Consider the following 14,411-nt stretch of genomic DNA (forward strand, 5'->3'; position numbering starts at 1 on the left):
ACTCCAAAGCCAAGAGTACAGCATCCATGGGACCAGATGACATCCTGGGCTGTATACTATAGAAACTACAAAATGAACTGGCACCTCACCTAAGTGTCATGTTTAATCATAGCCTCACCTCAGGTTTCATGCCCACTGAGTGGTGCACAGCTACATTTATCCCACTCCACAAGGGGGATCCACCTTGGATCCCAGGAACTACCGTCGCATCAGTCTGATGAGCCTGATCTGCAGGGGCATGGAACGCATTATCATGGAACTTATAAACAAAGACATTGGCAACCTTCACACACTGGACCCTACCCAGTTTGGGTTTGTGAAGGGCTGATCTAGTCTCCCGAACCTGATTGACTTCTTCTAATCAGTCCCCAGAGCTGTGGACGAGGGTAAGGCGGTCCACACAGCCTATCTGGACCTCACCAAGGCCTTCAACACCATCCTCCACTCTGGAATCATAGATAAACTTATTAAGCTGGACATAAATCCCTACATCACTTTATGGGTTGCCAAATGGCTTACTGACAGAACTCAGACTGTAAAAGTAGCCGACTCCAAATCCAGCTCCAGACAAGTGACAAGTGGAGTACCTCAGGGTTCAGTCCTGGGACCACTCTTGTTTGGCATCTACTTCTCTGACGTACAGGCCAACACTAAGGGACACTGGCTAACAAAGTTTGCAGGTGACTGCAAACTAGGAGCCATTATTGAATCCCCAAATGATGTGGATATTCTACAAAAGAGCCTTACAGAAACAGATGCTTGTTGCCAGAGCCATGGGCTCAAGCTTAATGCCAAGAAATATATAGTTATCTCCTTTGGGAAAAACCATCTACTCATGAATTACCACATAGTTGGCAGTACACTAAACATTGAACGTGTGATGAGAGACATAGGGACACAGGTGGACAGTGGTCTCACCTTCGATAACCGCATCACCACAACAGTCAGGAAATCCTTCTATGTGGCACACCTCATCACTAAGGGCTTTTCATCCAGAAAAAAGGAGGCCATTGTCCCACTGTACTCATCCCTCATTAGACCCATTATAGTGTACAATGCTCCATTTGGTATGTACCTCACAAGACATCTGCAACAGCTGGAAAGGCCGCAGAAATACCTCACTAAAAGAATCACAGGCCTAAAGCAGATGCCCTATGCTGACCATCTAAAAAAATTCCAGCTATATTCTGTGGCATATCATCTACTCAGAGGCAATCTCTGCTTAACATACAAGGCCATGTCAAACCCTAAGCTGTTGGACATGCTCCACTTAAAGAAATCCCAGTCCATCAGAGCCACACGCTCCAGGGATCTAAACCTTGTCATCACAATGAACAAAACATGCTGGAGGGATAGGTTCCTGACCCAGAGACTCCCCATATTCTGGAATAGACTGGCCATACATGTCAAGCAGAGTGCCTCCTTGGCCCTCTTCAAAAGGAACCTTGACGATTGGATGGGAGAAAGGAAATTCACCCCGGGGATCACGTCAGTCGCCCTGCTAGACAGGGATCCAGGGAAGTAAATACTGTGGGAAGAAATATCCCGGGAATTGTTATGGCTAGGCTTGTATATGCCCTAGGGCCGATAGCCAAGTACCAACCTATGGACATATGAACCTATGAGCACAATATTACAGTCCCATCCACCAGTCCACAAACCTCTTTTATCCTAAACTCTTGCAATGTTCAATAGTTCTTGGCATAAAGTTTTCAAATGTCCTTACAAAGTCTCTCTTTCCAACTCTGTTCAAAATTGCACATGAATTTTCTTTTTTGTTTGCCTGTTAAATGCATTTATCACATAAAGATTCCATGGGTTGTAGTCTGTCTTCTTTTCATATTCTCAATCTCCAAGAAAATTTTCCATTGAAAAAACAGTCTCAGATATAATGTTGAAAAATGTCTCCTTGTTGATAAGAATAAATGCTCTTACCCTATGTGCTTTTACACCCAAAGGAGCTATTAAATTGTTCCACACTTCATACCTGTCCATTTCTTTATCTTCTTTACTTTGAATCCTTACCACATAGTTTCATTTTTCATTTTCTTCTGCCTTCTTTTCTACTACAACCCTTTTGACTAATTTTACTTTACTTGTATATGTTTTCTTTTCCATCCAACCACTATTCTTCAGGATTGTCTCTCCATCCTCTGTTTGTATTTTCTTTTAATGTCCCCACAGGAAATAGCTTCTTCATTTTATGGCTAAGTCTTCTTCACCATTTTTTTTTCAAAATCATCCAGCAACCATCCCAAGTGGATGGTTGTAATTATACATCCATCATTTGCTGACTCATCTCCATCAGACAGATTTCTTTGAAATATCTCCTCAGAATCCTACACACATTCTCCGATCTCAATATTTGCTTTCGCCTCCATTTCTCTCACCACTACATTATCTCCTTCTGCCTCCCTGTTCCTCCGGACCATCTCTGTGCCCTGATCGGAAACAGGAAGTGCTCCTACAAAATAGGTCCCACTTATAACAATGACAATTTTGGGAAGTTCCCCAATGCCCTGGTGAAATTTCATCTAGTAGTATATATACCACCTCAGATCCTCCCTTAAAAGAAGCTACCAGCCTAGTGTGGCTAACCTGGTCAACAAAGGATAAGTAAATAAATGAAGTAAATATCATCCTCCCTGTGCCAACACCATGCAGCAAACATGTATGCAAAAAATTGTGCAATAAGAAAGAATTGTGTGTGTTTTGTATCAGTTTGTTTCCCCTATGCCATACCTAGATTAAGAAGATGATTTCAAATGACAGAAGTGTTGTTTACTTTAAAGATTAATCTCTTGATGTTTTTGGGAATGGGCAATGAGTTACTCTGGAAATGTCTTTTTAGATCAGGTTTTGCATTTTTTGTGCCGTATTTTCAATAGAGACATAAGATTTGTTTTGCACTGAATTATTTATGAGTATTTAATATAGGTTCATAGGTTGGTACTAGGCTATCGGCCCTAGGGCTTATACAAGCCTAGCCATAACAATTCCCAGGATATTTTTTCCCACAATATTTACTTCCCTGGACCCCTGTCTAGCAGGGTGAATGACATGATCCCCGGTGGGAATTTCCTATCTCCCATCCAATCATTAAGGTTCCTTTTGAAGAGGGCCAAGGAGGCACTCTGCTTAACATGTGTGGTCAGTCTATTCCAGAGTATGGGGAGTCTCTGGATCAGGAACCTATCCCTCCAGCATGTTTTGTTTATTGTGATGAGAAGGTTTAGATCCCTGGAGCTTGTGGCTCTGAGGGATTGGGATTTCTTTAAGAGGAGCATGTTCAACAGCTCAGGGTCTGACATTTGACATGGCCTTGTATGTTAAGCAGAGATTGCCTCTGAGTAGACGATATGCCACAGAGTATGCCTGGAGTTTTTTTAGATGGTCAACATAGGGCATTTGCTTTAGGCCCGTGATTTTTTTAGTGAGGTATATTTATATGTTAGTTTATTGCTATATTTTCTTTATGTTGATTTATTTAATTTATTTATGTAAAGTGTATGAATTTGTAGGAACAAGTAGTACATACATGCTTTTGTCTTTCTGTCTTTCTCTCTTTCTGTCTTTCTCCCTCTCTGTCTTAGTGAATTTTTCATTCATACCAGTTGTGTTTTGCTGAAATTTAGGTTAAATCTTTACAACTCAATTATGTTATGTAAAAACTTTATTTTTTATTCTCTTAGAAGGGAATTGTGTGCTGAAGTACAAAGACCTAGTGAAGGACTGAAGAAATGATTTAAGCACTTGTTCTTGTAGACACTATAATGATTTTGGTTCAGAGAATTAGTGGGTTTTCTGTAACATAATTAGTTTTTCTGAATGGGTCACCAGGAAGATGGAGACCATCAGTCTTGTGGATGTGCTATAACTGGACTTCAGTAAAGTTTTAACTCAGTCCCTCACCATAGTCTTCTTTAAAAGATGAGAGCTCAGGAGCTGATACAAAAACATCCTGACAGGTTAAAGAACTGGCTAAGGACAAAGAGCTGCAAATAGAGATGAGTGGGAAGCTTTTGGGGCAAAATAAGTGACACGGGGGATCATTCCTAGGCCCACCTGGTTATTGTGCTTGTTACACATCTCACAAAGGGAGATTAGTCTCTTTCCAAATAATCTGATGGAGATGCAGATGTGGTGAAAGAGCTGCATGAGTTGAAGAAATGGTCCAAGAGGTGGTACCTTCTTTCTTTCTTTTAAATGTATTCTGGTAATGCCTATGTTAAATGGCAATGTACATGTTGTTAAATGGCAATGTACATGTATAATTATGTGTTTGGGGGCAAGTTTAAAAACTCATAACAAGATAAAGATTTGAGGTTAGTATTATAATGTACATGAACCACTGGACTCAGCATATGAGGGTGGCAATGAGGGCAAATTGGATGTGAATGTTAGAGAATTTAATCAAGGGAATTGTAACCAGAAGCAGGAATGTAATGATGATCTTCTATCATGGTATTGTAAGTGCATGGCTGGAATACTGTATACATTTCTGTAAGGAGAGAAGTATCATGATGTCAGGATGGGTGCAAAGCAATGCCACCAGGATGGCACAGAAAATTAGACAATATTATGCAAAGAGAGGCTCAAGGAAATTAACCTCTTGCAGTAGAACAGAAAGTGGAGGTACATAAGTCATTAAGAGGACATTTGATGCGATTAGGTTGGGCAGGAAGAACAAGATGGGTAGGAGAGAGCATTACAGCCTCGTTAAAGGGCCCATGCCCAACCTACACCTTGGTGAGCATTGAGAGGAGCTGCTGGAAGCTGAAGGTCAGCTGTGGGAAGAAAAAAGTATTTCTTCAATGGGAGAGTAATATATAGGTGAAAGAATGGTAGAGTGTAAGACAGCTAGAACATTTATAAAAGGGTGAGACAGCTGTCATAAGTATTGAGAAGGGGATGATGTGCCACACTGGAGACCTGCAGGGTTCATATAGATTTGCAGACTCCTTCTGCTGGAAATGTTTATGCTCTGTTATGTAGCAAATATTTATATACTTAGTTAAATGCACTTTAGATCCAGAGTTTATAAGATTAGTTGTGCTTTACACCTAGTAGGACAGGTACATGCATAGCAGGTTGCACAAAAATGCTCAGACCCATTTAGTCTTCAATGATAAAAGCACATTTATACAAGGAATAAACACAGTAATGCAGAACATGCTAATTTGCATTCAGTTTGATTTAACCTAAAGTTGAATCTCTAATTATGCTCTGCCTCTGATCTTTTATCTTTTAAATGTACATATGTAGCAGATGACAAATTAACAGGCGTGAGAATAGGTGATGAGCATAAATGTACGGGTGAGTGAGGTAACTAAGCTGAGCAACATGGGTTACAGCATCTAGTCTCAGTCTAACTCAATAGGCACAAAAACAGTCCTAAATGTATCCACAGGTAGAATTCAACACCTGCTTTTACTGCAGTTTAGCAGACCAAGAAAAAATATATAAATAAGACATAACGTGTCACTACAACATGTCAGAATACAGCTTAATTTTAGCTTGATCTGACCAGGCAAATGCATTCTGCTTACAAAAACAAAAAAAAAATATGCACTTTTGCCAGATGTGGCAGGTAGCATTTGACACAGTTCTGTTCTATTTATCCCACCAAACAAATTCACCCATTGTGTTGAATGCAGCTGATAGAACAATAATCTATACTTTACAGGCCAAAAGAAAAAGCAAAATGGACTTCTGTAGGAGTCTTGTGGGGTGCAGTGACCCAGTGTCATAGTGCTTCTTTTATGATGACAATAAGCCTGCAGCAGTAGGTCTAAAGCAACACACAAAAGAGCAATTAGAGGCATGACACTATTAATAAGAAAACTATGATTATTCACTCCTGCGTTTAACATGCTTTTATTAATGAATTAACAGATAATAAGAGGTAATGGATATCTGAGTATTTATAATATAAAGATGACTGATGAGTGGAAACTAATTAGAATCATGAAGAAACAGTTTGCACACTCAAATGCTCCCAAAACGAATTTGCTACATATTCCAAGGCTGAGGGGCTAGCATCTGATGGAAATGTGAATCTAAGGAGAGACTCAGGGACTCTGAATGAATAGTCCTTGAGACAGCAGTGCCATGTCACTGCTTTCAGATGCATGGTGGTGGTACACATGATGAGTAATAATCTTAAGATCTCTTAAGCACTGAGCTGCAGACTTACACCTCCAGTTTATGCTTGGATTTTGTGTTTTTCTTGTCATTCTTTCCTGGTTCACTACTACTGCACTAGTGCACTGTGTCTGCTCATATTTTCTGCCATTAAAACTCCAAAAATGCTGCTGTCATTAATATTAAAAGTCCACAGCTAATATACTAATTTTGTGTTTTGAAGATATAATACTGTTGAAGTACATTATATATTATGGAACAAGGTAAAAAAAGAAACTGCAACTGTCTGACAAGCTCCAGTTCTGTAAACAACTTTGGCTACCCAGAGTAAAGAAAAAGTATGAGAGAGAGAGAGAGAGAGAGAGAGAGAGAGACAGAGAGAGAGAGAGAGAGAGAGAGAGAGAGACAAAAAATAATTCACCTTTATGTGCTTCATTATGTCTTTTTCACAAGGGCGAATAAAACAAAGCCTTCTGTCTTTCCTCATCTCGCATTTTGAATTGTCATTGGTAATTCTTATTGAGATACCCATTCCACAGGTTTTAGAGCAAGGACTCCATTTTGTCATCTGTACCAGACAATTTCTCTTGGATATTATTACTGGATTCCTGTAAGCTTTGAAAAGAGGATGAAACTGGTTTAGAAATTGTGTGCAATGCAGCAAGAAACTCTAGAAATTACTGGACATTAAGATTACTTCAGGATTAGCAGCATGACAATTCATTGTTACAGTAGGTCTGTACAAATGTGAGTTCTCATCTCATTGTGGATGTATCAGCACTGTACTGTCTTATTTCACCTAGTAATAATCTTGTGATAGTTATTTTTCCCTAATTATTATGAAGTACCTGACTCTGAATACATACAAAACAGGTTTTAAGAAGGAGATTGTTTGTATCAAACAAAATTCTTTGTTCCCAGGCCTCTTTCATATTTTGTTATTTTGTATACTACTTGCTTTAAATGAGCATTTTAATTTGCATATGTATTTGTAGAAGATCAACAGGGTGGCCATGATGTCATGGTGGGGCATCTGTGTGCAGTAGTCATCCTTAGAATTATGTTGTCTGACATTTTGTGCAGCTAGTACTGTTGCCCTCAGCAAAACAGTCTTAACATGAAGGACCGAACAACAGTCCAAAGTGTAACCCATGCAGAATGGTTCATTTAATGAATAAGACCTCTCACTGAAAGAGGGATACCAGGAGACTACCTCTGGAGCCTGGCCTGGAGACTGTGTTTGCCAGTGAGTACCCAGCTTGTTGACTGAACCCGTAACTTGGGGAGGTTCATCCTAAAAGCAAAACTGGTTCCATTTTTTTAGGGCTCATCACTCACAAGGTGAAGGGCAGGAACACATGCATTGCCAGTCTACTGGCAGGCAAAAGTGTGATGGATTAGGATAGACTAAACCCTAGCAAAGGAATCTGACTTTTAATATATGGAATATCAGCTCACTGCTGGGGAGGGAGCAAGATTGTGCAGGAGGATGACAATCATCAGTGAGATTTAATTGGTTTTAGCTCCACACAAAGCATTGGTTCTGCGTATAGACTACTCAACCAGGGGTGGTCTGTCTTTGTCTCTAGAAGTCCTGAGTGCCTGTGAGAATATCCACGAGCCTCCAGCTAGGAGTTGTACAGCTGGAGTTTATGTCAGTAGATAAAAGTGTCTCCTCAATTTGATTTTGCATTGTAGAAGGGAACAAAGCTTTGTCTATTGTTTGGGCATACACAGCTAACAGCTATTTAGAGCATTCAACTTTCCAGGACACTGTAGGTGCAGTGCATAACAGGGTGCCACCAATTTCTCTGTGTTATGTCTTCCAGGGGGCACAACTGGGAGGCACAAAAAGTGGTCAGTTGTTACTCAGCATGGATTAGCCATAGCAAACTCCATTTCTCAATATAGGGATGCACTTAAGGGTATTGTGTACCACAGTGCCTTGGACCAAAGGTAGAAACATGAGATCATATGTAAGGTAAAAAATGCCCAATAAACACCAGGCACCTCTTCAGAAACAAAAAGCAGGCACACAAATCCAAAAAAAGCTGCTGAGGGTAGGCTCCAGGATCCAAGAATAATGTAACTTCAGTAAGTAGTTACAACAGTACTGTCTTTATTGCAACACAAGCGCTTTCACACTGAGCTTCTTCAGGTGTATATACAAAGCAACAAAACACACCTTCTTAAAAGACACATAATTAAACCACATGACTTCAATTAAACTATTTAAAGTCATAACGTTCATTGCTAAAACTAAATAAATAACAATATACATATTTATCAATAAAAACTATCTTCATATATAATTTATTCTCAAACTCATTCAACCTTATTGCCCTATTAATATATCAAACCATATACCAAACATTAAAAAACAGTAACTAAAAGCAAACTAGCTATGCAATGCTCTCCTGCTAAGGACTGGTTTCATGGGCACACTATCATTAAGCCCATGGCCATGGTTTGCTCTCAACATAACAATCCATTTTGCTTCCATCTCTTCAGTCCTGGCCCTAACATCTCCACCCCTTATACTCTCATAAGTCCTGGAGACAACCATAAAATGAAATTTATGCTGTTCACCCATGTTTAAAACATGCTTTGCTAAAGCATTAACACTGGACCCTTTACCAATGTGGTAAACATGCTCCCTAATTCTCTCTCTTATTGTGCGATCCGTCTTGCCTATATAAAAACTGTTACAGGCTAAACAGCTGGCCAAATAAATAACATGCGTGGTCTCACAGGTGGCATCAACCCTGATATCAAAAATTCTTTCAGTATCTGGATGCTTAAAAAATGTCTCATCTTTAATGTATTTACATTGTGCACATTTACTACATGGTTTGGTTCCATAAACTGCCTTATCATAAAATTATCTATAACGTTACATAATCTTCTCTTTAAATTCTTTTTATTCTTAAATGTAAACTGAGGTTTCAACCCTATTATTCCACTAATCTGTGGATCTGTCACTTATATCTTCCAATGCTCATTTATAATGTCAGTGTACCTCCTCACATCTCTTGAATAAGATACACAGACTTTGAGCCTGTTATCATTTCTCCTTACTTCCCTAGGAGGCCCCCCATAGAAATAAGGTTTGGCTCTTGTCTCTCTCAACTGCCTAACAGCCATGGCACTGCTCTCTATAACTCTTCGATCATAGCCCCTTTCCATAAGTTCATAACTAGTCCTGACCATTTGCTTCTCATACTCCTCATTTTTAACGCTCAACCTAGAGGCTCTGAAAAACTGATTCTGCGCCACATTCTTAAAAACATATTTAGGATGCATACTTTGTCTAGATAATAAATTGGTCACATGACAATCCTTTCTAAATAACCTAGTGGATATCCTATCTGCCCCATCTTTCTCTGCATATACATCTAAGAAACTAATGCCTTCATCTGAATGGTTCAAAGTAAATTTCAAAAATTGTGTTGTGCCATTGATATATTCAACAAATGCTATTAATTCAGATGTTGTACCTTTCCATAAAATAAAAAGGTCATCAACAAACCTCCTGTAAAATAATATCAAATCACTAAATGGTCCTTTAAACAAATAATCTATCTCCCATGTCAGCATGACTGCATTTGCGTAACTATTAGAACATGAGCTCCCCATGGCCACACCATTTTTTTGCCAGTATATCTGATCCTTATACAGGAAGACATTATTCATGAGCACAATACACATTAATTTTTGCAACAATACTATTTCATCTGCACTATACAATCCAAATAATCATCAGTTTCTTTAAAAATTCTATCCCTACCTCATTTGGAATAACAGTAAATAAGGAAACAACATCAAGGGTGACAAAAATAACATTCTCATTAACTGCACCCTGATTTGTAAAATCATATAAATCATGCAAAAATAGCTCTGTGTCTTTCAAAACATATACAGACATATCAATCATAGGCCTAAATTTTTTCTCCAAATAAATTGAAATCGATTCCGTACACCACCCGCCACCTGAGACTATCGGTCTCATGGGAGGTCTATTAGCATTTTTATGAAGCTTAGGTAGCCCCTGTATCTTCGGCATGGTGAATTTAGTAGTTGTAAAATCTCTAACTAGATCATTGCTCAACATTTCAAGATGCTCCATATGTTTAATCTGACTATTAACAGATTCAGCCATTGCTTTCACATGTGCTGGTGTAACCTTATGATAAAACTTCTTATCATCCAACATCTCATACATTAATGCATCATAATCATTTTTATCCAACAGCACAATCTGCCCACCCTTATCAGCTGGCCTAATGACCAACTCCATGTCTTTCTCAAGCCGATGTAAGGCTTTAAACTCATCTCTATCCAAGTTGTGCCATTTACTTTTATATTTCCTATCATTATAAACCTTGTAAATGTGGTTTAATTATGTATCTTTTAAGAAGGTGTGTTTTGTTGCTTTGTATATACACCTGAAGAAGCTCAGTGTGAAAGCGCTTGTGTTGCAATAAAGACAGTACTGTTGTAACTACTTACTGAAATTACATTATTCTTGGATCCTGGAGCCTACCCTCAGCAGCTTTTTTTGGATTTATGAGATCATATGTATCGGACACTCAGGCCAACAAAACTGCTGATCTGTTAGCTAGTCAGCATTAAGTGGTGAGCTAGGGCTTACAGCTGGGGAAATGGCCAGACCAAGGGTATCCTGGCAATGCTTAACTAAGAGACCAATACAGGATGAAAACATCTCCTACTTCAGGAACAGTATATCCTATGCAGTTGGTGGTGTCTGGGACATGTAGTCTGAACGGAAATTGTTTCAAGACCTCAAGAGCTCAGGTAGAACTATGGAGTTTTGGCCAAAAGGTGGTCAGAGTTTGTCATGATGTAACATCAAGACCTGTTCCTGAACAACAGCACTAAGTGAAACCATCAAGTCAGAGAAAGAAGCCTTCCATTCAGTTCTAACAATGGTGGTGGTGGGGTCTCTGGATATGACTAGTAAGTAACAACATAAAAGAAGAAAAAACCTACAGTTGCTGAACGAAAGGCCTGGATATGGAAAGAGTCTGCAAGTCCATGGAGAATGATTATATGATGGCCTCAAAGAAGTTCTTTCAAATCTTCCCCTAGGAGACACTGGCAGGATCTTGATGGCCTGTTTGGAGCAAGGGCTTGGAAATACTGACCTCAAATGTGGACATTATCTGGGGGTGGTACAAGCAGTTTGACAAAGTCATGGTATTGTTGAGCTCTGCCTTCCTTTAACAAGGCTGTACTAGAAGCAACTGGTGGTACAGAGTCTATTTCTATAGATGAGACATTGCAGTAATTAAGCAGGTCTATTCTGCAAGCAAAGCTATGGAAGTAGATTAGATTTGTCCAGAAATGCAGGCGGCAAATATTGTTGGAACCCTGAGGCTAACACACACATTTTCATCATCATCTGGAAGTTGTGGATAGTATCTCTTGACTGGCAAACTGGGATGATAGTTTCCCATTTTTCAAACAAGGATATGAAGAATTACTTCAGTTATAGACGGGATTATATCCATTGGATTCCCAGGAAACATGGTGGCAGGATGCCAAAAAAGGGGAATTTATAAAACAATTAAGTTTCTACTTCAGCAAGAACCATGTGGATTTTATCCTGGCCATGGAACAGTGGATCAGCTCTTTGTCCGTGAATATATATTGTAGAGGTTGTAAGAGTTTGTTAGGTGGGATTTTTGGACCTGGAAAAGCTATGTGTCTGCATACCTAACTGTAGGGAAGTACCTCAACACCATGTTCCTATGGCTGCTGCTCTGTGCTGTTTAGTCCCAGTATTTGTGGAATGAGGGTTGTGTCTGCATTCTCAATGTTAAGATGGATATATTCAAAGGGGGTGTGCTGCTGAAACAACAGATGTCTTGTATGCTCCTCCACGATTCATGATTTGCATGGACAGGATAGGAAGGCACAATCAAGATATGCACAATATCCAGTCTGAGAATGCAATGATTGCGTCTTTGTGATTTTTAGAGAATGAAGACTTCTTGGCCCAAAGGGGGTGTGATCTCTGAATGGTTTCATGCTGGGCATGTAGCAGATGGGGTGAAAGCAGTACATCTCAGTGCACTAACATAATTCTACCCATAACTGTAAAAAACTGCATGGGGCAAGTCCATTGCACCTCCACACCACTTCATCTCTAAATATGCTAACTCAGAGTAAGAGGTCACACTTGTAGAAAGGGAATATTCCCTTATCTTCCAATGTTCAGTCACTTTCCAGTTAGTATAATATCACATTTGATTAACCACAGCTCAATGCTACAAGTCTAAATTCAGCACTCAGTCAAAGCACCATCAGTTATTCACCACGCTTTCCCTCTCTGCACACAAGAAAGGAGCATTACTTTAAGAATAAAAGTTTAAATATTCTGAGATCTTTTTCAGAAGTGAAAATACCAGTAAAGATAAATACAGCACTTTTATGCATCACTGTGTTGCTATAAAAACATACACATCTTTTTTGCATCTGATATTAGTCAAATGTCTAGTTATTCTTTGTTTAAACATTATACTTGTCTTCCCCACACAGAATATGTTACATGAGCACAGTACTAAATATGTCAAACATTTGAGTCACTGTAATTGAGTCATTTAATTTTAAACAGTGTGTGTGTGTGTGTGTGTGTGTGTGTGTGTGTGTGTGTGTGTGTGTGTGTGTGTGTGTGTGGGCATGCACATGAGTGTATGTTAACTGTAGTAAAACTGAAGAAACTGGCAGAACAATTTACAGCAAGAAATATTTACAGGGCCTGCCAACTTATCTTTAGTGTTGATTTGTTTAACCACACATTCATATTTATGTGCATTAAAATAAAATGACCTTTTTTGAACAACCACTGGTGAATTTACATTCTTCCATTAAAATGTCCCAAAAACAGTTGCTGCTTCTTATAATGACCCAGCCATTTCTCAATAACACTACATATTTTAAGCATGCTGCTATCAAAAGTGGTGATATCTTGAGTCTGTTGCTACTCCAAGTTTTCTTACGTGTATTACATTGTGAAGCATCCGATCTAGAAATTTCCTTTCACTTCATCAAGGACTTCTTAAAATGTTGTCAGCCATACCATGTATGCATAAATCTATGTACTAGGCCAGCAGATGCTTGTTCATAGGTGCTCTCAGTGAATCAAATTCTCCTTAGCCTAAGGAACTGTGAAATAGCAATGCTACACTGTCACTTTGGGTGGTTGTAACTGGTTTAAAAATGTATTTTTAGAAGATGGTCTGTGAATAACGGTAGTAATAACAGAACATCCAATGTCTCTATAACTGTGGCATCTAGAATGCCTATTGTGAAAATTCACATTTCATTGAAAATTGTATACGGTATGTTCAAACGTGACAAAAACTTTTTCAATTCTATCATTTCTCCTTTCCAGGTTGCCCAACAGTCATCTGAAAAACAATCTTTTTCATCCACTCAGTACATGGGATAAGAATCAAATTTAGATATCATGTTCTATTTTATAAATACACCGCATGACTTTATAGACTTATCAGGCTTGGGGACCAGTAAAATGAGATGCTTTATTTACAATTAGGTTTGAACATTTTCTATAGCTCTTTCTTGGCTTATCTGGTTGGCTTTTGGATTCTGATGTTTGGCACAGTTTTAGTTTTACTTTCTTAATGGGGAAGACTTCATTGTTGTGCTGGATTAAACTGTTTCTGTCAGGCAACTGTGGAATATCTCTTTATTCTTGATTACAAATACTTTCACTTCTTGTTTCTGAGATACTGACAATGTTTAATCTATTTTGACTTCAGAACATGCTGTGGAAGCCTTAACTTCCTCTGCAAATGTACTTATCACAGAAATTTCCGTTTCTCACCCAGGCTTCAGAAAAGACTACAATTTCAGAAGGTTCTGCTACTTTGCAAATAATATGTTTTCATTAGTGGGCACTTACACAAGTACTTTATCTCATAGTTTGAATTCTCTGAGATGAGCATTTTTGTTGAGTCTCCTATACTTCTCCATATGTTCCTTTGCTATAGACATTATAGTTCTTAATCTGTCTTGCAGGTCAGCAAAATGCTCTATCATACTTTTAAAGGGGTATTTTCCTCCTCCTCTCATGTTTCTTTTACTATATGTAGCAAGCCTCAGAGATGTCTGTCATACAGTAGTTCAGATGATGTAAATCCATTTGAGGCTTATGATACCTTAATTACACTGCAGGGAATACATGGAAGCAGTTGCTCCCTGCCTCTCCCATCCAGATCTGT

At 38.8% G+C, this 14,411-nt stretch overlaps 1 protein-coding gene across 1 annotated transcript in view; it reads right to left on the reverse strand.

Moving 5' to 3' along the window:
- The window catches only part of CCN6 (cellular communication network factor 6), a 174,386-nt gene that overhangs the window by 27,473 nt on the left and 132,502 nt on the right, over window positions 1-14,411 (reverse strand). The window contains exon 4 of the mRNA XM_044061906.1: window positions 6,566-6,759. Within this exon, the coding sequence (XP_043917841.1) occupies window positions 6,566-6,759 (194 nt within the window). The remainder of the gene's footprint in view (window positions 1-6,565; window positions 6,760-14,411) is intronic.

The sequence above is a fragment of the Protopterus annectens genome, chromosome 2.part0 (genome assembly GCF_019279795.1).
Source record: "Protopterus annectens isolate FY-2018-M chromosome 2.part0, PAN1.0, whole genome shotgun sequence".
NCBI lineage: Eukaryota > Metazoa > Chordata > Ceratodontiformes > Protopteridae > Protopterus > Protopterus annectens.